Here is a 23,575-nt window from a genome sequence, read left to right as displayed (position 1 = left end):
GGATGGGGTTTTCGCTGAGCTGGCAATACCCTCAAGTGGAAGGCAAGAGGTGGGCTAGCACCTCAGCTTAGCTGTGGAAGCTGCTGGAATGCGAAGTGGGAAGAGTGGTGCTGCCTCAGCACATAACAGGAAAATTACCGGAGGATGTGACCAAGATAAAGTCAGCCCCCCAGGGCCCATTTCTCCCGTGGACTGCAACGACAAACTATGGACAGACAGATGACCTGAGGACTCAGAAAAGTTAAGATGGCAATTGGGAAGAGAGTGTAAGTCTGGAGAAACTACCTGTGTGGGGGACCCGTGGGGTGAATTCCTCTTTGTTTTTCTTTCTGGCCACGAGCCAAGGCAGGCGCGCCGAGCTGCAGTAGTGGTGCAGAGGGAGCTAAAATCTAAGAAAAATCCCATCTTTCTGGCCCGAAGAATGGGAAGATGCAGGCTGGAAAGTGTGTAAGGGTCTCTGCCTCCTTTTGAATCACGGAGGCAGACCCCTTGGAGAACTAGTGCGGCCAGCGGGGCTGGCAGCTAAAATGCCTCTCAAAATCCTGTTTTTCTGGCCAGGGGAACCAGGCAAAAGGGCCCCTGCAGTCCAAAAAGTGTGAGAGGCTGCCTGTTTTAATTTCCCTATTTTTTCCTCTCTCTGCTTTGTACCCTGAGGGGCCATGCGGACAGCTAGAACTCCAAGAGAAATCCCACCTTTGGGCCAGCAGATTGGGAGAACCCTAGAAAGAGCTGGAACGGGGTCCTGTGCTTATGAACTAGCCTGAGACTAGGACTCGCTCCGAGCTGCACATGGGGGAGATGGACCCAAAGCAGTGTAGCAAAAGCCTTGAGAACTGGAGTGACCAGGGAACCATGGCCCACAGAAGAGGAGGGAAAACTTGCTGTCTGAACCTCGCCAGATCAATGGCCTGATAAAAAGGAACAAACAAAATCCTAATGCTCTCCAGAGGATTTGTAACAGCACCCAGAGTCTACACAACTTCATATTCAGGATGTTATTCTGCACTTAAGATTTCACAGTATTACAGAAAAATGTGACCAGTTCTTTAGACAAACAAGTCAACAAATGCCAACTCCAGGATGATCCAGATACTGAGCTTATCAGAGACTTTAAAGCCGTTATAAAAACTGCACCACGAGTTAAACTGTCTTGAAATGAATGGAAGGGTGGCTGTTCTTTTAGGAGACAACATGGGAGAAAGTGTTTGTGACCTTGGGTTAGGCAAAAATTTCTTAGATATAGCACCAAAAGCATGATCTGCAAAAGAAAAGTCCATCATAACATTTTTTTTTTCCATAAAAAGATAAGCCACACAGAGGGTATGTGGGTGATCTCTGGACCTTCTGCTCAGTTTTGCTGTGAACCTCAAACTAAGGAATAAATTCTAAATAAAAAATCACAGACTGGGAGAACTATTTTCAAGTCACATATCCAAAAAAGGACTTGTATCCAGAAAATATGTATCACTCTCAAAATCCAGTAAGAAACAATCCATTAAAAAAGGAAAAGATTTAAACTGACCATTCACCCAAGAAGATACATTGATGGCAAATAGCACCAAGACGCCCAACAGCATTTGTTGTTAGGGAAATGCAAACTAAAACCACAAAGAAGAAATTGCTATCTGACTAGTAGAATGGCATAGGAAAATGACAGTACCAAATCCCAGCAGCTTCTTACCAAGTTAAACACACACTTACCATGTGATGTGGCAGTCCCACTCTTGGGTATTATTTACTCAAATGAAATGAAAACTTATTTGTGAATGCTTACAGCAGCTTTACCCAAATTCTGTAACTGGTGAATGGATACTCAAACTGTGGTACGTCCATACAGGGCACCACAACTTAGCAACAAAAAGGCACGAACCACTGTTGTTCACAACAACAAGGATGGCTCTACTATGAATGTACTTTAAGTGGAAGAAGCCTTGGAGAGGTGGCATGATGGAAAATTTTGGGCCGATGGGACTGTTCTGTATTTTTTTTTTTTTTTAAAGATTTTATTTATTTATTTATTTCACAGTGAGAGAGACAGCGAGAGAGGGAACACAAGCAGGGGGAGTGGGAGAGGGAGAAGCAAGCGTCCCGCTGAGCAGGGAGCCCTATGCGGAGCTCGATCCCAGGACCCTGGGACCATGACCTGAGCTGAAGGCAGGCGCTTAACGACTGAGCCACCCAGGCGCCCCGGGACTGTTCTGTATCTTGACAGTGGTGGTAGTTACATGACTACATTTGTCTAAACTCATAGAACTTTGTATTTTACCCTGTGTAAATGGAAAAAAAGGAAATAATTATTGGAGAGCCATCTAATTATAATTTTCATCAGATCCTAAAAGGGCAAGTTTTCCAGACCGAGAGGACTATCATTTATTACCTGAAATACTTTGTCAGTGAGGAAATTAGATCCTCAGCCCTCCTCTGTGGTGAAAGAGAAGAGCTTGTCCATTCGGCAGTTGTAAATCTATGACTGCTTTTTTTCAAGCGGGGTTTGTGCTTGAGCTCATAGAATCTACCACTCTGGATCAGGACTCTGTTCTTGTAGAATCTTACTCTTGCTGCTTTGTGAGTGGCTTCGGGACCATTAGATAAAAGAATAAAAGGAGTTTCCCTTTCTCCTTTTTTCCCTTAATGTACGGAATTGCTGTGGCTAAAGCCTGAAGTCTGGTCTTGGGGTTGTGTAGAAGGAGGCAAGGTTTATCTGGCTGGTTGTGACATTTTCTTTGGGATAGACCCTCAGTTTCCCAGGGCCCTCTTCCTGTCCCTTTTATTCTCTTGGTCTGTCTCTGAGACCTAGCCCATTCAAAACTATCTTTTTTTTTTTTTTTTTAAAGATTTTATTTATTTGACAGAGAGAGACACAGCGAGAGAGGGAACACAAGCAGGGGGAGTGGGAGAGGGAGAAGCAGGCCCCCCGCGGAGCAGGGAGCCCGATGCGGGGCTCGATCCCAGGACCCTGGGATCATGACCCGAGCCGAAGGCAGACGCTCAACGACTGAGCCACCCAGGCGCCCCCAAAACTATCTTAATGATACCACACACTCCAGAGAGTTTCTTTTCTTCTCTCCTTGTTAAAATTGTGATAATGGCAGTGTCTTACTCTCAGGGAAGGGCTCTGAATTTCAAATTACTTCAATCTAGTCAATGTTGCCTCCGCAGAAATCCCACTGGGGGTACTATTTGGAGGCAGATGTGCTAAGCATGTTACAGGAATATACAGTATTTTTATTCTGCTACAGTTAGAGCTCGTGTCCTAAATAGGCTTTAGCTTTTTCAAATTTATTCCTCTTGAGGGTTTCGATTATGATTTTTAAATCCACAGGCCTCCTTGTTAGAAGAAAGCAATACTAGAGTTTAATTTGTTTCTTTCATAAAAGAGTATTTGGACATTGTTGTTGGGGCTCCTGAGAAGGTGGAATGAAGTGTTGCTTTAAATTTCTATGAAGAGCGATAAATGGTCTCACACTTGTACAAAAGATAAGGCACGCATGATGATAGTATTGCAATTCCAAGGGAATTCTACCAATGTGTGGTTATTTAGGTACAATGCACTGTGGCCCAGCTTCAAGGCCCTTAGCTTTTGTGTTCGATATAATCCTGATCCTGGGATTTGCATTTTGTCCTCGCAAATGGGAGCTTTGAGAAAATCCACCTTTCTCTAATGCAAGGTAAAAAGCTTTCTCCTTCCTTAGGCGTCTTTGCTGCCCTTTCTTTTAATTAAAGTTTTTGCCTCCCCAGTGTTGGAAGAGCTTCCTAAAGGTCACACTTGAAAAGAGCTGCAGAAGGGAAATGCAGATTATAGTATTCTGTCCTTTCATAGGGGAAATTGTTGAATCTGTCTGCCTCTGAAAAGTGCATTTTCTTTTTCTTGTTTCTCCATTTTGGCTAAAGTGTGTGGATCAGAAGGAAGGAGTTTTCGCTAGTATGTAACCATATGATGTCATTCAGCTGATGGCTGAGGAATGAGAGGACACAGTTTAGCCCAGAAAAGTAGTGTGTGCCAGGCGAGGCCCTTTCAAATGTCATGCGTGGTGTGGCAAAAGTAGGTTTTAAGCGGAACATGTGCACTCTTCTTCATCGCAAACAATGCTGCCTTATTCCATCTACAAAATATTTGCACATGAAGTCTCTACATATGAGTTTTGCAGTAGCTTTGATTTCTGTTGGCTTCTACTTTAAGGGAGCCGCTCACAGGAGCACTGTGAGTGCGTCCATCCTTTTCTCTTCGTGTTAATGTTGTCATGTGCAAGTGCTCTTGAAGATAAAGCAAAGATTTCAACACACAGAAAAATTCAGCCAGCCCCCAGAAGAGAAATGGGATGCATTTTATACAACTCTATTCAGCAGGGAAGAGCTGAAAAGGAGGATACATTCAAAGAGGCGCTTCAGCTGGGAGAAGGCCAGAGAAGGGGGAAGCACAAACAACCTTATTTCAGCAGTGTCCGGGAAACCACATACACAAAGAAAGACTTGGTAGATGGTTGGTCCTTCCTCTTCGTTGGGTCACTGTACATGGGCTGTCCCCCGTGAGGGAGGTGCTTAGAAGGGACAGAGTTCTGGTAGGTCCATTGTTCTCTAATGTGAACTGGCAAATCAAACAGCTTGTACTCGTCAGGGCTTGAGTTTGGCCCCTGTCTAAAGACAGGACAATGAAAAAGTTGTGTGGAGATTAGGTCTTGTATCTTCTGAAATTTGACCTGGTTAGTTAATCTTTGAGCTTTTCCTCAAAAAGAGAGAGAAGATCGACATTCAGCCAAGGGACCTGAACGATGTCACATGCGTAGCTTTCTTGAAGGCACGCAGATTTCGAGCTGCCCGTCTGTGACTTAGATCTGTCACTAATGGAGACGCAGTGGGGATGGCAGTCCATTTGACTGAATTGTCAGGTGGTGGGAGAAGGGTTTTCTGCCAGATGGTGGCATTCATCTTTTTAATTAAGCATAGATTTAGATCACACCTGTTTTGTACTTTTTTTTTTTTTTTTTTTTTACATTTTACCAGTTTGTTGACATCTTCTGTTTTTGTTTTGCTCTGAAGTACTTTCTATAATTTTTGGAAATGCTCAACTCTTTTCAAATTGTGTACCTCTTCTTTATTGTTATTGATTATGTGTGGCTCTCTCCTCCCAATCTCTGGTCATATTCATTGCTTTGAACTGTAAGTGATTTCTTACTATCGAGCCCTCTCACCACACTGTGAATCTTGCTGTTTTAAATGACTGTTATGAATGGTTTGAAGTTGAATAAGCTTTTGTGTGAGAGATTTGCCCTCTTGTATGGATGCTAATTGTTTGGAGTGGATACGTGACCTGTTTCAACTGTATTTCATCTGTGTGTAGATAATTATGTGTAAGATCTTAAGCTATCTTCCAGGACTTCCTTGAAATTAAATAAGATCGTTGAACAAGAATGAGCTTTGAGAGATCAAGATAGTGTCATTGATGTAAGGAAGGTGGCCTCAACATCAGAGGATGATTTTTGAATCGTCAGTCTCTGGCTTGCTATACTGCTTTTGCCACTTAAACATGTTATTATTATTTCTACTTGTAGTCGGGAGTTTTGAATAGAACTTTCATAAAGGCTTTAGAAATGAAGAGACTTAACACATTAGAGAGAATGATTTATTTTACTAAGATTTTGCTCAGTCAAGAGACATGTTTGCAAAAGCGCTGGGTTGCATTCTAGACAGATTTGTCATTCTGCTTCTGCTGTGAGGTGAGACCTTGGGCAAGTCCTTTTCTGAACCTCCTCTCCTCTTTAAAACCTCAGGGCTTAAACCAGATGATCTATATGGATGCTTTAAGAGAGATAGTATTGTTTCAACCAAATTTTCAATTTGCCTCCATGGATTGATATCGTAGAGCAAGTTTGCAAAGGTTATCAGTAAGAAGTTCTATTCTAAAGGTAGGAAAGGACATTGTCTAGTAGTGAAACCTCTATTCTGAGGCTTGGAGAAGACTAGATGATTTCATTAAAAAAAAAAAAAATCAAGACTCTATTGACCCTAGGGACACTGGCTGGTTCAGTCAGAAGAACATGTGACTCTTGACCTTGGGGTCATGAGTTCGAGCCCCATGTTGGGTGTAGAGATCACTAAAGAAAAACAACTAAACTAAAAAAAAAAAAACAACCCACTGAATTTCTTAAAAAAAAAAAAAAATCTATTGACCCTGTTGTGTGCATTGGATAAAGCACAATAGCAAACAAAAGATTTGTATATGACAATGCAATCCTTTTAAGTGTTGCTAGAATAAATAGTGGTCAGGTTGTAGAGTTTTCAATCCTTTTAGAACTTCTGAATAAGGCTTACTGAAATCACTTATCTTGATAATTACATTTTATTAAAATTGGTAGCTACATAGTAACAGGAACATTGCATGAAAAATCTTAAGTGAAAAATGTCCCCAAATAGCTGGTGAGAAGGGACTTCTTCTTTTCAAGATTTTATTTATTTCTCGGAGGGAGGGGGCACAAGCAGGGGGAGGGGCAGAGGCAGAGGGAGAAGCAGACTCCCTGCCGAGCAAAGAGCCCGATGTGGGACTTGATCCCAGGATCCTGGGATCGTGACCTGAGCTGAAGGCAGACGCTTAGCGACTGAGCCACCCAGGCACCCACAGGGTCATTTTTTTCTATTTTTCTTTCTCTTTTTTCTTTTTTCTTTTTTTTTTTTAAAAAAGACCTTATTTATCCATTTGAGGGAGAGAGAGAGAGAGAGAGAGCACGAGAGTGGGGTGAGGGGCAGAGAGAAAAGCAGGCTCCTCGCTGAGCAGGGAGCCCCATGCGGGACTCAATCCCAGGACCCTGGGATCATGACCTGAGCTGAAGGCAGACGCTCAACGACTGAGCCGCCCAAGCACCCCTCCGGCTGCTGTTCTCAGTGGCCCTGCACACCTCCTCCTGAGCGCCCGTTGTTTGTTTTGGGATTCTCAGGTCTGTCAGATGTCCTCCTGACTCCCTCTGCTTCCTTTGGTCGGCACAGGTACCATGCATGACTTGTGATTGTTGGTTTGTTCCTACCTGCCCATGTTTGGGGCTTTGTGGAGAGAGCTTGCTGCCTAGGTTTGTATGGATGTATTCCATGGAGTTTTGATCATGCCATCCTAGTTGCTCTGTGTGGTTTTTATGGGGCATTGGGGAAGACTAAAAAACCATGCTGCTGCTGTTACCATCTTCCCACTGACCTCCCTGGGTTTTGTTTTGAACAACTGTTATCCCTTGGTTACAAGCATCTTCTTTGCTAATTCTCTTGGAGTCTGGGAACTGCCTTCCAGCAGGAGATAGCGGGTGCTTATTTCACTAGACTAATCTCAGGCCACATGTCCACAGCTAAATTCAGCTGGAGCTGAATTATATGGTTCCTTCAACCTGAAATGCCTTCCTTCTCCTCCTCTCTGGCTCGCAAGGCTGTTCCTGAAGATGTCTTCCATCTCTCTCTCTCCTCTATTGCTGGTGCTTTTTCGGTGCTCTTATAACATCTTAGGAATGCACATGCACACATACCATGCTTCTTAAAGTATATGTTTGCTTCTCTGATTTCTTCATAGGATTCTGGGTTCATAAGGTGCAAGATCTTGTCTGATTTGTTTTTGTACTCCCAGTGCCTGAACTGGTGACTGATACTCCATAACTACTTAGTCATGGAGGGGCACCTGGGTGGCTCAGTTGGTTAAGCGTCTGCCTTCGGCTCGGGTCATGATTGGGATGGAGCCCCACATTGGGCTCCCTGCTCCACGGGGTGTCTGCTTCTCCCTCTGCCTGCAGCTCCCCCTGCTTTTGTGCTTTCTCTTTCTCCCTCTCTCTCTGTGTCAAATAAATAAATGAAGAAATCTTAAAAAAAAGTTGTTGAAGGAATGTTGGCAATAGTGTAGGAATGTTTGCAAGGAACAAAAGCAGTCCTCTTCAGATATATTGTAGGGACAGATAGATGGAGGATAAGTGCCATTTAAAGTTATATTTAAAGAAAGAAATGTGTCCAGAGAAGGAACTAAAAAGTACAGGTGCCTTTTAATTTTAATTTTATTTTCAAAATTTGTGATGCAGAGATGGCGGCAATGGCCTAATCACTCCTAGCGAGTTCATTTCAATTATAACAACTCAAAAAGGTGGTGGGGCCTTTAAGAAATGTAGAACAAACAATAATGTTTAAGGAATGGGCAGTTTGTGCTTATGAAGGATGCCATATGGTTAATTCGGGTGGAAGACATCATCACAGGCTCAGGCATAGGGTCGACTGGCCCAGTGTGATTTCTACATGATCTGACTTGAGGGCAGAGGGTGCACCAGGGCTATTCGGGTTCCTTCTAGTTCAATAATTGTTTCCCTGTTAACTAAGTTCTCTCCCTCTGTTGACTTGAGAGTTTGGGGAGTGTCTTAAAGTTGGCCAGATAAACGACAGCTATTTAATGGTCTGTGCATTTTCTGGAAAGTGGAAGGTGATGATATTAAAACCTCAGTAACCAAGGAAACCAGTCCTGTGCTGGTGGATGAGAGGAGTGAAAATTTAACTGAGACCATGAAAAGAAAATCTGGCCATTAAGGCCATGCACTGAAATCCCGGGGAAGAGGAAGAAGAGGCACGTGCACCTGACCTATCACTTGCCCCCTTAGGAGAAAGTGACCTATCAGCAGCTGTGGTCAAGGGGGGTGAGGTTCGTACACTAAGCTTGCCCAGGAATGCTCAGAGTCTACGTGCAGCCCTCCTATCAAGGTTGATATTTTTGTATATATAAAATCTTTTAATTAAATGACTTAACTAAGAAAAGTTTTTGCTTGAAGTCCTCTTAGTAGTATCTCTGGTTATTGTGTGTGTCAATAGATTGACAAAGCAAAATGCTTTTTTCTAAATCAGAACCACACCAAAAAGCAGGTGGTCTTTATGGTTTCATTTAGTGCCGCCTTTATTAGAAAAGTTGTTGATGTTTACCTAATTCATGGAATTTTACCTGGAGGTTGGGACTTGCAAGGTTGATTAATTTGGTAGTTTTAAAAAAATATTTGAGAGAGAGAGCAAGCGCACAAGTGGGGGGGCGGCAGAGGGAGAGGGAGAAGCAGGCTCCCTGCTGAGCAGGGAACCGGGGATGGGGCTGGATCCGATCCCAGGACTCTGGGGTCATGACCGGCGCTGAAGGCAGACGCTTAACTGACTGAGCCACCCAGGCACCCCTAATTTGGTAGCTTTTAAAACCTTTTCTTAGTCTGGGGGTGTCTGGGTGACTCAGGTGGTTGAGCGTCCGACTCTTGGTTTTGGCTCAGGTCATGATCTCCGGGTTGTGGGATCAGCCATGTGTTGGGCTCAGTAGGGAGTCTGCTGAGATTTTCTGTCTCCTCCTGCCCTTCCACTCCCGCCCCCCGCCCCGCAGATAAATAAATCTTAAAAACAGACAAACAAACCTTTTTTAGCCTGAATTCTTACATGAAGTTCAAGTTGTAAAGCAGATAAAATGCATGAGACTGATTCTATTGCCACTTACCCCTCTTTTCCACAAGGATCCCATAAAAGGACTTCCAAAAGTATAGTGTGAAATCACCATTTAGTCCTATGAAAGTTACTGCAGTCTAATTTCCAAACTACCCTTAAATTATGGAAGCATAAACTCTCAAGGTCTTTACAGTAAGCCATCCCATACTCTAGCTCTTGTACAGACTACCAGCAAATGGTAATTACCTCTCAGTGCCTTCTCTTTTTAGCCAACTCTCAGAAACAAAATAACACAGGTGAGAAAGATAAGATATAAAGACTTGGAGAAAGAAAGATAAGGGGGCACCTGGGTGGCTCAGTCGTTAAGTGTCTGCCTTCAGCTCAGGTCATGATCCCAGAGTCTTGGGATCGAGCCCTGTATCAGGCTCCCTGCTAGGCAGGAAGCCTGCTTCTCCCTCTCCCACTCCCCCTGCTTGTGTTCCCTCTCTCGCTGTCTCTCCCTCTGTCAAAATAAATAAAATCTTAAAAAAAAAAGAAAAGAAAAGAAAGAAAGATAAGGACTGGAGGGGCTCCTGGCTGGTTCAGTTGGTAGAGCATGCGATTCTTGATCTTGAGTTGTGAGTTCAAGCCCCACACTGGATTTAGAATATTACTTAAATAAACTTAAAGAAGGTAAGGACTGGGGATGAGTGAAGAGGTCCGGCAGAAGTGTCACTGAGCAGCTACTTAAGAGGATTGGGGTACCATTTTCTCTGTTCTCAGATTCCTTTGTCCCCTCTTCTTTCCCATATACTGATCACAAGGAAGAACAAGAAAATAAGCTGTTGGTAATTCTCTTGCTAGAGAAACATCTGAATTTGAGGATGATTTGGACCACTTTTTTTCCCATTCTTACTGGCTAGAGTATTTTGGAGCTCAAATACTGTGTACATTGTTCTGGGCTCAGTAGATAATGTAGATATATATGCCATATATTGCATTTCAAATATGCTCATGTTCTAATGTATATTTTATTTAATACACAATGGCAAATGGAACCTCCTTATTAGTTTACTTGTATATTAGGTATATAGTGTATATATACATATTTTAATTCAATTTTTAATTGAAATTTAGCTTCTTGAAATGCTACATAAAAATTATTTTTGCTAGCATACTTATTTTTTTTAACTAACAGAGGTACAGGTCTGTGATTCATCAGTCTTATATAACACCCAGTGCCCATTACATCACATGCCCTCCTTAATATCCATCACCCAGTTCCCCATCCCTTCACCCCTCCCCTCCAGCAACCCTTAATTTCCTTCCTGATTAAGAGTCTCTTATGGTTTGTCTCCCTCTCTGGTTTTATCTTGTTTTATTTTTTCCTCTTTTCCCCTATGATCCTCTGCCTTATTTCTTAAATTCCACATATCAGTGAGATCATATGATTTTCTTTCTCTGATTGACTTATTTCGCTTAGCATAATACCCTCTAGTTCTATCCACGTCGTTGCAAATGGCAAGATTTCGTTTTTTTCATTTTTTGATGGCTAATATTCCATTGTGTGGGTGTACACACACACACACACCTTATCCATTCACCTGTCGATGGACATCTGGGCTCTTTCCATAGGATGGCTATTGTGGACATTACTGCTATAAACATTGGGGTGCAGGGCTAGTACACTTTTCTAATACCAAAAGCTGTCACTGAACTCTTTAATTATGATGGTTTATAATTTTTTCTATCATTAAAAAGAATAATTTTTTTTTTTTTAAGATTTTATTTATTTGTGAGAGAGAGAATGAGAGACAGAGAGCACGAGAAGGAGGAGGGTCAGAGGGAGAAGCAGACTCCCTGCTGAGCAGGGAGCCCGATGCGGGACTCGATCCTGGGACTCCAGGATCACGACCTGAGCCGAAGGCAGTCGCTTAACCAACTGAGCCACCCAGGCGCCCAAAAAAGAATAATTTTTTAAAGTAGTGAAGTATCAGCTGCTACTGATAAAAAATGGCCTAATTAGGGTTATAAATATAAAAGTTGGCAATTAGACTATCAAGTAATGATCTATTTTAAAGCTTGGTAACAATTTAAAATTTTAAAGTTAGGCAAATTAATATAATTCTCCAGTTTTACACATTGTAACATTTTTGGTTGGATATATTTGACATTATTACCTAATTTTACTGCAGTTAGCTTTCTGTGACTTTCTGTTGGAAGGTTTCCTTAAATGTTTTCTCTCGCCTATCTTTCTATCCCACCTGTTCCCATTTATGGTGTAATTACGTTTTGTAAGGAACACAAAAAAATGTGTGATTGACTGTTTTCTGACCTTCTTATTAGGTTCAAAGCAGGAAAACCTTTTCCACACCCCTATACTCCAGCAGAAAGTAAACAAGGACCTTCAAAAGTTAGGTTTTTGAGTATTAAAGGCTTTACATAGGCTCTTGTTTAGTTGTCATGTGCTACTAGTAACTTCTGAAGTTTTATTGGCTTATCTGAGGGCTCTTCATGAAAAAATAATCTTTTTTTTTTAAAAGATTTTATTTATTTATTTGAGAGAGAGAGAATGAGAGAGAGCACATGAGAGGGGGGAGGGTCAGAGGGAGAAGCAGACTCCCTGCCGAGCAAGGAGCCCGAAGCGGGACTCGATCCCGGGACTCCGGGATCATGACCTGAGCCGAAGGCAGTCGCTTAACCAACTGAGCCACTCAGGCGCCCTTAAAAATAATCTTTAAATATTTTCTCTTGGCAGATAGTTGCTCTTTTGAAAGAAAAGGTAAGAAGAAATTTAAAAAACAGTGTTGCCCAAACATACTGTTCATAGACTGGCCAGTTAAATTAAGTAGATTGTAATTTCATGTAAATTATTGTTGTTATTAAATAGCAGTATGGTTGTGGTGAATAAATCTTTTTATTGGTTCTGTGGTGCCTATGGTAGCTTTGTCTAGTTGTTCTATCCATCATTGAAAGCGGGGTATTGATGCCTCCACCTATTATTGTTGAACAATTTCCCCCTTCAATTCTGTCCGTGTTCGCTGCATATATTGTGGGGCTCGATTATTAGGAGCATGTTATAGTTGTCACATCTTTATGCTAAAGTGACCCTTTTATCATTGTATAATTTCCTTCTTTGTCTCATAATTTTGCCTTAAAGTTTATTTTGTCTGATACTTGTGTCAGCACTCTTGCTCTTTTTTACATACTGTTTGCATACAGTATCTTTTACCATCCAATACTTTATTAGAGTATTTGTCTTTGAATGTGTCTCCTGTAGACAGCATATAGTTGGATCTAAAAACATCCATTTTGCTAGTCCCTGCCTTTTGACTGAATTGTTGAATCTATTCACATTTAATGTTGCCGTTGATATAGTTGGATATTTGTCTGCTACTTTTTTTTTTCCCATATGTCTCATGTAGATTTTCTTCCTTTATTCCTCCTTTGCATAAATATTTTTAATGTAACATTTAAATTCCTTTAGGGGCTTTAGGGGCGCCTGGGTGGCTCAGTCATTAAGCATCTGCCTTCGGCTCAGGTCATGATCCCAGGGTCCTAGGATTGAATCCATGTCGGGCTCCCTGCTCGGCGGGAAACCTGCTTCTCTCTCTCCCACTCCCCCTGCTTGTGTTCCTGCTCTCGCTATCTCTCTCTCTGTCAAATAGATAAATTAAAAAAAAATCTTTAAATTCCTTTAGTGATTTTTTTTTTTTTTTAAAGTCATTTCCTTAGTGGTTGCTCTAGGGTCTACTATATACATTTTAACTTATCAGAATCTGCTTCAGATCTGTAGTAGCTTAGATATAGGAACATTACTCCTATATAGCTCTATTCCCCATCCCCCTTTTTGTGGTATTATTGTTACACATATTACATCTATAGGTTGCAAAACCAATAATACAGGGTTACCATTATTATGTTATATAATTCTGTCTTTTAAAGAATGGGAGAGGAAAGAAGAATAAGCATATATTTATTGCTTTTGTTATACTAGCCTTATTTCCTATTCCTAGTTTTGTTCATTTGTTTGTGTGTTTGAATTCCCGTATGGAGTCCTTTCCTTAGTGCAATACAGTTTAGCTCCCACCCACTTCCTTTGTGCTGTTATTGGAAAATGTTTTGTTGGACCCATAACATATGGAAATATAATTATGCACATATTGTTTTAAATTGCTTTTTAAAATCCATTATGGGAGGAGGGACCGTATCAAATATGATTTGCAAATATTTTCTCCTATAAGTTGCCTTTTCATTTTTTTAAATTAAGTTTTTTATTTTAATTCCAGTATAGTTAATATACAGTGTTATATTAGTTTCTGGTGTACAATATAGTGATTCAACAATTCTATACATGACTCAGTACTCATCATGGTAAGTGTATTTTTAATCCCCTTCACCTATTTCCCCCATCCCCCACCCACCTCCCCTCTGGTAGCCATCAGTTTGTTCTCTATAGTGAAGAGTCTGTTTCTTGGTGTGCCTCTCTCTCTTCTCCCCTTTGTTCATTTGTTTTGTTTCTTAAATTCCATGAGTGAAATCATATGGGATTTGTCTTTTACTGACTTACTTAGCTTAGCACAATCCTCTTTAGCTCCATCTGTATTGCCACAAATGGCAAGATTTCCTTCTTTTTTATGGCTGAGTAATATTCCATTTTATCATCTTCTTTAGCCATTCATCTATTGATGGACACAGGCTGCTTCCATAATTTGGCTATTGTAAATTATGCTGCAATAAACATGGGGTGCATGTATCCCTTTGAATTAGTGTTTTTATATTTTTTTGGGTAAATACCCAGTAGTGTGATTGCTGGATCATAAAGTAGCTCTATTTTTAATTTTTCGAGGAACCTCTACTGTTTTCCAGAGTAGCTGCACCAGTTTGCATGCCCATCCAACAGTGCATTAGGGCTCCTTTTTCTCCAAATCCTCACCAATAGTTGTTGCTTCTTGTGTTTTTGATTTTAGCTATTCTGACAGCCATTCTGAGGTGATCTCATTGTGGTTTTGATTGGCATTTCCCTGATGATAAGTGATGTTGATACCTTTTCATTTTGTTGATGGTTTCCTTTGCTGTACAGAGGCTTTTTAGTCTGATATATTCTCACTGGTTTATTTTGTTTTGTTGCCTTTGCTTTGGTGTCAAATCCAAAAAATTGCCAAGACTGATGTCAAGAAGCTTACTCCCTATGTTTTTCTATTAGAGGTTTTATGGTTTCAGGTCTTACACTCAAGTATTTAATTCATTTTGAGTTCACTTTTGTGTATGGTGTGAGATAGTGGTCTGGTTTCATTCTTTTGCATGTGGCTGTCCAGTTTTCCCAGCACCACTTTTGAAGAGACTGTCCTTTTCCCATGGTGTACCCTTTGTCATAAATGGACCGTATGTGTGGGTTTATTTCAGGGCTGTCTATTCTGTTCCATTGATGTGTCTATTTTTAGGCCATTGCCATACAGTTTTGATTACTACAGCTTTGTAATATAGTTTGCTATCAGGAAGCATGATGCCTCTAGCTTTGTTGTTCTTTCTTAAGCTTGCTTTGGCTATTCAGGGTCTTTTGTGGTTCCATACAAATTTTCAGGTTGTTTTTTTTTTTTTCTGTGGAAAATGCCATTGGAATTTTGATAGGGATTGCATTGAATCTGTAGATTGTGTTGAGATTATAAATTTTTTAAAAAAAGATTTTATTTATTTATGAGAGAGAGCACACACACGAGCATGGGCATGAGTGGGGAGGGGGAGAGGTGCAGAGGGAATTGAAGACGCAGGTTCGATGTGGGGCTCAATCCCAGGATCATGACAAAGGCAGATGCTTAAACAACTGAGCCACCCAAGTGCCCCTAGTTATAGATATTTTAACAATATTATTATTATTATTATTATTATTTTGAGAGGGAGGGGGAGAGAGAGAGAGAAAAAACAGGAATGGGAGGGGGAGAGAGCATCTTAAGCAGGCTCCAGCTCAGAACGGAGCCTGATGTGGGGATTGATCTCATGACTCTGAGATCATGACCTGAGCTGAAATCAAGAGTTAATTGGTTAACCAACTGAGCCACGCAGGCGCCCTTTAACAATATTCTGTTGATCTGTGAGCACAGACTATCTTGAAGTTTGTGTCTTCTTTAATTTTTTCCATCAGTATCTTATATTTTTCAGTATACAAAATTAATGTACTAATATTGTAATGATGTTGTTAACATAATAATGATGCCTCTATGGTTTTCACATTGTTTTCATCAGTATTTTCCTTATTTGTTCTATTATTTCTATCTTGGGACCTTGCATATTTTGTCCCAGATCTTTGCAAAATGAACCAAACACAAAATCTCTAGGAGTTTTTAAGATACACCTTTCTCTAAGTTACATCAAATGTCTTCTAAGCTTTATTACTTTTTACTACTTTTTTTAAACTTTCAAAATACTTATTTTTAAAAATGAATTATTTTAAAAACTAATCCCTAAAATTGGAAAAAAAGCTGTATATCAAATTTTTGTGCAACACCTAGAAATGATTTATTTCCAGTGACTTTATTTTTTTGAATGTATCAAATTTATATTTAGCTTATTGTCTTCCAGAAATGAAAGATGAGGATTTAATTAACTTTTACAAACATTCTCTCTTCTCTCCCACTTCTTCCTCCTTATAATATTTTATGTATTATCATTTTTATTTGCTTATTTATTTTTAATTACTTATAATAATATACTTATGCCTCAGTTTCTTATGTAGCAGTTTCAATTTTCTCAAGCCACATTCTTGGGCATAAAAAGGACTAACTTCATTTCTGTAACTAAAAGATCCCATTGCACCAGCTGGCAAAAACCTAAATCATTACCAATTCCAAGCAAACTTGGTCATTTGACATGTAAACTTATATAGGTCAGATTTCATTCCTCCTTTCCCTACGTTCATGGGAGTGCAGGTTGTTTCCGAGGTATTTATGTGGTGCCAAACTCTGGGAGTAGGTAGGCTTTGAAATGGTTGATTTTTTTTTTCTTTCAAGATTTTACTTATTTATTTTAGAAAGAGAGAGAGAGAGGGAGAGCTTGAATGGTGGGGAGGGCAGAGGGAGAGGGAGAAGCAGACTCCCTGCTGAGCAGGGAGCCCAATGCGGGGCTGTATCCCAGGACCCTGAGATCATGACCTGAGCCGAAGGCAGACGCTTAACCAACTGAGCCACCCAGGTGCTCCTGAAATGGTTGATTTCTATCCTAAAGTCCTCTAAGTTTAAGACTCGTATAGCCTTGATTATTTGAATAAGATGAAACACCTATTTAAAAAGGATACACTGGGGTAGACTTTAGCCCTATCAGTTACACAAAATTTTAGGCAGGAACTTGCCAGATTTCCTTTACAAAGTTAAAGGAAGAGCTTATTCTGAAAGTACATTCTGGTATAATGGGGTCCTTTTGAAATACTATTTAGTATCCTCGGAGAACTTGGTCTATAAATGTGCTCTTGAGGTGCCTGGGTGGCTCATTTGGTTAAGCGACTGCCTTCGGCTCAGGTCATGATCCTGGAGTCCCAGGATCGAGTCCCGCATCGGGCTCCCTGCTCGGCGGGGAGTCTGCTTCTCCCTCTGACCCTCCCCCTTCTCATGCTCTATCTCATTCTCTCTCTCAAATAAATAAATAAAATCTTTTAAAAAAATATATAAATGTGCTCTTTATCGTGATACCGGTATACTATTTTTTGTTTGTTTGTTTGGTTTTACTTTACTGCTAAGGCTGCTAAGGTCGAAGTTTCCACTGCTTGTATATTGATTTGTCTCTAATTATTGCAGGTTGAAGATGACAGTGATGCAGAGACCTATGGAGAAGAGAATGAGGAACAGGGAAATTATTCTAAAAGAAAGATAGTCTCTAACTGGGATCGATATCAAGATATTGAAAAAGAGGTCAATAATGAAAGTGGAGAATCACAGAGGGGGACGGACTTCAGTGTTCTCCTCAGCTCAGCAGGTATGAATTCCAGTTGCATGCATATGGTTTAGTGCTCTGAAAGTTGCACAGACCTTTTATTTATGTTCCTTTTAAAACCGCATTGTAATAACTAGCAGTTCATTTTGTCCTTTGGATTTTAAATTCAAGTGAAGGACAGTGTATCTGATGGCTTGCAAGGAAGAAAGATGGTTCCTTAACAGGAAGCTAGGGATTCCATGTCCTGATGTAGAAGGATTTAAGTCCTGGTTGAAATGGATAAAAGGCTTTATGGAAATTAAAAATGCTGAACTATGCCCCTCTAAATTGGGTAGTCTGAAAATAGAAGTGTTTTCTTTGATTTCAGAGGAATCAATATTTATGTTTGTACAAAGCTTTACCAAGCTTCTAGAATATGTGTTCTTTCCCCTTTTATAGCCAGGAATATTCATATTAGGATATGCACATAGTAGAGACCGGTGTACCTGAACGTGAAAACTTTTCTGTTTTGCTTTTGGACAGTGTTCTCTATCAATAAGGTGCAGTACTCTTTCCTTCTCTGGCCAGCTGTTTTTGAGGATAGACTCCACCCTGAGTGATGTGCCGCTGTGTGAAGCTGGAGAGTAGGAGAGTAGGGACAGGAAATAATGGAGCGGGGCTGGTTGAATAGATGTCTACTCTCTACGAGGCTGTGGCATGAGGGTTGAAAGGATGAATGGCGGATGGATTAATGGTTTTCAGGGGTTAGGGGTGGGGGAGGTGGATGTGGTTATAAAAAGGTAACATGAAGTATCCTGGTAGTGCTGCTACTGATCATTTTCTTGATGGTGGTGGTAGATACACAAACCTACACAAGTGATAAAATTGTTGAGAACTTAAGACACATACACACAAGTGAGTACAGATAAAACTGGGGAAATCTGAACAACCTTGGTGGGTTATATCAATGTCAGTATATCAGTATTCCGGTTGTGATATGATACTATGGTTTTGCAAAATGTTATCATTGGGGGAAACTGGGTCAAGTGTACGTGAGATCTCTCTGTATTGTTTCTTACAAGTATTATGTGAGTCTACAACTACCTCAATAACAAAATATTACTAGGTCCAAAAAAATTTAAAGGATGAGGTAAGAAGCAGAGAAATAAAATGAAGATTTTCAGACAATTTGCTTTAAATTCCCTCTTCCTCCCAACTTTTATGTTGCTGTTGAATTCAACCTTTCTTTTTTTCTCATCTGCGTATATTTTTGAATTCCCGTACCAGACTAAGAATCCTAAAGTGAGGAATTCTCTTCCTATTTAATTAAACCCTTTGAGTAGAAAGAGAGTTGTAAGTGGAGAGAGTATGTGAGTGTGAGTCAGAAGAGCAAGGTTCAGTCTGGTGTCATTGTGTTCTTTGCCACACACACCATAACCCTCTTTGTAGAGGTTTGCTGATGGCATCCGACTCACGGACTGTTCAGGGACCGATGACTCAAATCTTCTTGCTGGTCAGATGAGCACTTCCCTCTGGTGGCCTGAATTTTGGCCAGTTACAGGCTTATAAGCACTTTTCTTCAAGGTGGGAGAAAGGTAAAAGGTGGGCTGCTTAGTTTTACTTTCTATTAGCTGTTCTGCTAAAGGACGTAGGGAAAACTTGAAGTAGCGCAATAAGGTTGACACATGAACTACCTGGTTTTAGTTGAATCAATTGTGTAGTCCATTACCAGGACACTGTCTGGCACATGAAAGATCCTGCATGAATGTTTGAAGGTGATTCAAAATTTGAGTCTGACCTAGCGGTAATGCCCAGTGGCTCATGATTTTGGTTATTTATGTTAGCATTTTATTTACAACTTAAAACCTGACATGATTTGGGTCTTGTATGTCTTTTTCCTGTAGTCTGTCTTTGCTTACTGATTTCTTCCCAAGTGACTTGTTTGTGACTGGTTTCTTGGGCTATCACAATTGTCACATCTTTTTTTTTTCTTTCAATTTTTTTTATTATTATATGTTAATCACCATACATTACATCATTACTTTTTGATGTAGTGTTCCATGATTCATTGTAATTGTCACATCTTCTGATATGTGCTTTTATTTTTTCTTCACTCTGTTGCTGATTCATTTTCTTTTCACCATGTCCTATGCCTGAGAAGAGCTGCCTGCTTTCTTCATTGTAGGGGTCGGGCTGTATTAGTTTGCCTTTGAGAGATGGACTTATCTTCTGTGATCATAAAATATTAATATTCTCCAGATAGGCTGACTATACTCCTTGGAGTCACCAACTTTTATTATACCATTTTCATTTGTATAAATAAATACACAGCCCAGAAAAAAAATATTGATAGTTTGTTAGATGTGTACATCATAAACTTTTCTAGATAGAGCCGAATTGCTCTCCAAAGTGGAGATGAGCTAGGATTCCTAGTGTTGGCTGTCTTTGCCAATACGTAGTACTGTTAGACTTTTTAACTGTGGCTTGTTGACTGGATGGTGTCTAGTTGTGGTTCATTGAACAATTTTTTGAGTATCCACTACTTCCAGGTACTATTTTAGAGACTGAGCATTTGGCAAAGAACAGAGCAGACAAAAACACCTGCCTCCTGGAGTGGACATTCTAAAGGGTGGAGATACATTAAAGAAAAGAGAGTACGTAAGATGCTAAATGGTGATAATTGCTTGGGACAGAAATAAAGTGGGGAGAGGCTGTTACAGTTTTAGAAAGAGTGGCCAGAGAAAGTATTCTTGAGATGATGACATTTGAATAAAGGCCTGAGGAAGGTGAGCGAGTAAGCACTGGAGATATGTGGGGGAGGAGTGTTGCAGGCAAAGGGATTAACAAGTTCATAGGCTTTGCGGTAGGAGTATAGAGAATAGCAAGGGCGGCCAGCATGGCTGGAGCAACGTGAGCAGGTAGATGATGAGGTTAGAGAGGCATAGTGGCCAGATCATGGGGAGGCTTGTAGACCATTATTAAAGATGTTGGCTTTTACTCTGAGTGAGATGAGCAGCCACCAGAGGGTGTTGAAGAGAAGCATGACACAGCTAACTTATGTTTAACAGGATCACTCTGGCTGCTGTGTTGGTAGACCAGTTGGGAGGCTATTGCAACAATCCAAACAAGCAGGGATGGTGGCTCTGGCCAGGGTGGTGGCCGTGGAGCTGGTGAAACATGGCTGGCTTCTGGATCTATTTTGAGGGAAGAGCATCCAGGACTTGCGGGTATGGGGTATGACATAGAAAGATGTATAAGGCCGATGCTAGGTTCTTGGCCTGACAACTGTAAGAAGGGAGTTGCCATTAATTGAGATGGGTCAAACTCTGGGAGTGCAGTTTTGCATGTGTTGTAATTGAGATGCCAGTTTGACATCTGTATTAGTTAGAGTTCCTGTAGGACATAGATGGCACTCTCAGTATAATTGAAGGAAGTTTTAACAAAGGCATCATTTACACAAGTATAGGTGGGATGTGGGGAGAGCGCATAGGTAGTAGAGCATTGGGAGGGCAGGAAACAGCAGAGATGTTACTGTCCCTAGTTACTGAAACTCTGGGGGAGAGATTCTTATAGAGCAGTTGACCTTGAGAGGATGAATCACCTTTGCTCGAGACATCTCGCTGGTGAAGGTAACTCCAGAGGGAGGGAGACAGGTGAATAAATACTCCGGTCTTACACTTCTTTACCTCCTTTATTCTCCTGCAGGGCTTCCCATAATCCTAACCTACTAGCAGCCAGAAGGCAAAGGGAGCCTGTTTCTGTCATCCATATAGATCAACCTCTTAGGGCAGAACAGGGAGGAAGAGGGAGGAGGGTGAATCTGGAGTGGCAAATGGAAGAGCCCCAGCACAGCATCCAATAGGAAACATCCAGCAGGTTGTCGGATGAAGACCTCTGGGGTGCAGGATCCAGGCCTGGCCTGGAGATACACATTTGGGGGATGGCAACCTGTAGGTGATATTTAAAGTCATGAGACTGCATGAGATGACCAAGGGAGTTATTAGTGGAAAACTACTGAGCACTGGGCAGCTCAGTGTCTAGAGGTTAGGGAGATGAGAAGGAACCACCAAAGGAAACTGAGAGTGAGTGACAGAAGGAAAAACCAGGAAACTGGAATCTTTAAGTGTTTCCAGGAAGGAGGGATCTGTGTCAAATGCACTTGATGACATCCAAAAATGGACACTTGACTTTAACAACACGGGGTTACTAGTGATCTTGGCAAGAGTAGTTTTGTTGGAGTGGTGGGATAAATTCATTCTTGAATTTAAAAATAATATGTGAGGAGAGACATTGGAGATAGCAAATATAAGCACCTCTTAATTTTAAGGAATTTGTTATCATCAGAAGGAGAGCAATGGGCTGGTGGGGGAAGTAGGTCAAGACATGTTTTTTAAAGATGGGAGAAGTAACTGCATGTTTATTTGTTGATAGAACGATCCAGAAGAGAGGGCAAAATATAATGTGGGAAGAGGTGAGAATTACTGGATTTATGTTCTTTGGTCCACATGTGGTGATGGAATCTATATTGTACAGGTGGTGGGAGTGCCCATTGCTGGGGGCTCAGACAGTTGTTGGACTGTAATCAGAGGAAAGGCCAGAACATAGAGGCATGGATACAGGTAGGTGGGTTGATGTGACAGGGGCTTGAGGGGTTCCCTTCTAATTGATTCTGTTTTCTTAGTGAAGTAAGAACGCTGTGAGTGAGGGTCACGGAGGAGGTACTAGAAGTGAGAGAGTAGAAGGGTAAGAATCGTTGTCTACAGGGTGGGAGAATGAACGAAATAGGAAAATGTGGTCTGGGTGCTGGGTGGTACTAGAGGCCCACTGGAGTTGGTGTTCATGAATGTAAGGTAAGAAGAGGGGTGTTGTTCCCTCTTTCACTCTGCTGTTTGTGTGCAGAGAGGGGTAGAGAGTAGGATTTAATTGCAATTACAGCTTAGCTAAGCAAAGGCACTGAAGGGAGACAGAAGATGGAGTGATTGGACTTTATGCATTATTTTTTAAAAGATTTTATTTATTTATTGACAGAGAGAGACACAGCAAGAGAGGGAACACAAGCAGGGGGAGTGGGAGAGGGAGAAGCAGGCTTCCCTCGGAGCAGGGATGCAGGGCTCGATCCCAGGACCCTGGGATCACGACCTGAGCCGAAGGCTGACGCTTAACGACTGAGCCACCCAGGCGCCCCTATGCATTATTTTTTATTCTAGAATCAGCTGTGTGATGTGTATACCTCTGGTCCAATTCTCAAATGCCATTTTGAAGACGGACCTTTTGCTAAGAATACATCTAGCTTAATGTGTTGTTACTTTGCTGGTAGGATTTACATCATAACAGTGAATCTTTGAGGACCAGTAATTAATTCAAGGAGTGAATTTCTACTGCACACACAGCTGGTGTGTATGTATGTTGGCGTGTATGTACGTGTGTGTATGTATTCACTTAGGAAGGTAGTATGTCATTTTCCAGTAAATTTGAGGGTCTAGCACTTGGACGCTTGGAAGGCACTCTAGAAAGCTCTAGCACACCTGCGCCAGGAGATGTGTGTGAGTGTTCATAGTGATGCTGGTCAGAAGAGCCACAGGTGAAAGCAACTCAGATGTCCACTCATAGTGGAATGAATACATAAATACGTGGATGAGTCTCTCAAACATACTGTAAAGTAAAAGGAACATTACATAGCCACAAAATATCTCCGTATGATTCTACTTGAAATTCACACACCAGAAAAAAAGTAAGCTGTGTTATTTAGGGAGACACAGTCATGGTAAAACGGAAACCAAGGAAATGATTATGGTAAAACTCAGGATTGTAGTCCCCTGCAGTGGAGAGGTGAGGGGTAATGATTGGGGAGGGGCGTGTAGCAGGTGTCGGGGTGGGGGGGACTTCCGTGATGTTGATAGTCATCTATTTCTTGACCTGGATGATGTTTGTTTATGTTTGTTGAACAATTTTTCTTTATATTGTATCTTACCTACTCTTTTATGTGTCTCTCTATACAAGGAAAGTCTGAAAATGGATTTCTAATGATAGGATTTAAGTTACCCCCATAGACCATGGGGAACATTTTGGGAGAAGCAGTCCTTTTCGGCACCCTGAGGCTTTCGTCATGCTTTGTTTTGGTCTCTGGCCGTGGGTAGTAGCATCTTGTTTCTCCAAGTGGAGGATAAAGGAAGAGGGGACTCGTTTGTTTGAAATCACACTTTTGCTGGTAGGATTGGCAGTTTTCAGACATCTTTTTAGGACTCTTTCCATAAGCCTCTGAAACAGACAGTTGCGC

The 23,575-nt window shown here is 41.1% G+C and overlaps 1 protein-coding gene across 1 annotated transcript in view; it reads left to right on the top strand.

The window, feature by feature from the left end:
- Positions 1-23,575, top strand: part of AVEN (apoptosis and caspase activation inhibitor) — a 182,072-nt gene that overhangs the window by 24,055 nt on the left and 134,442 nt on the right. Inside the window, exon 2 of the mRNA XM_045900413.3 lies at positions 17,184-17,361. Within this exon, the coding sequence (XP_045756369.1) occupies positions 17,184-17,361 (178 nt within the window). The remainder of the gene's footprint in view (positions 1-17,183; positions 17,362-23,575) is intronic.

The sequence above is a fragment of the Mirounga angustirostris genome, unplaced genomic scaffold (assembly GCF_029215605.1).
Source record: "Mirounga angustirostris isolate CCGP_5_RB_7025 unplaced genomic scaffold, mMirAng1.0.hap1 SCAF_9, whole genome shotgun sequence".
NCBI classification, from domain to species: domain Eukaryota; kingdom Metazoa; phylum Chordata; class Mammalia; order Carnivora; family Phocidae; genus Mirounga; species Mirounga angustirostris.
This window is presented reverse-complemented; position numbering and strand designations above follow the sequence as displayed.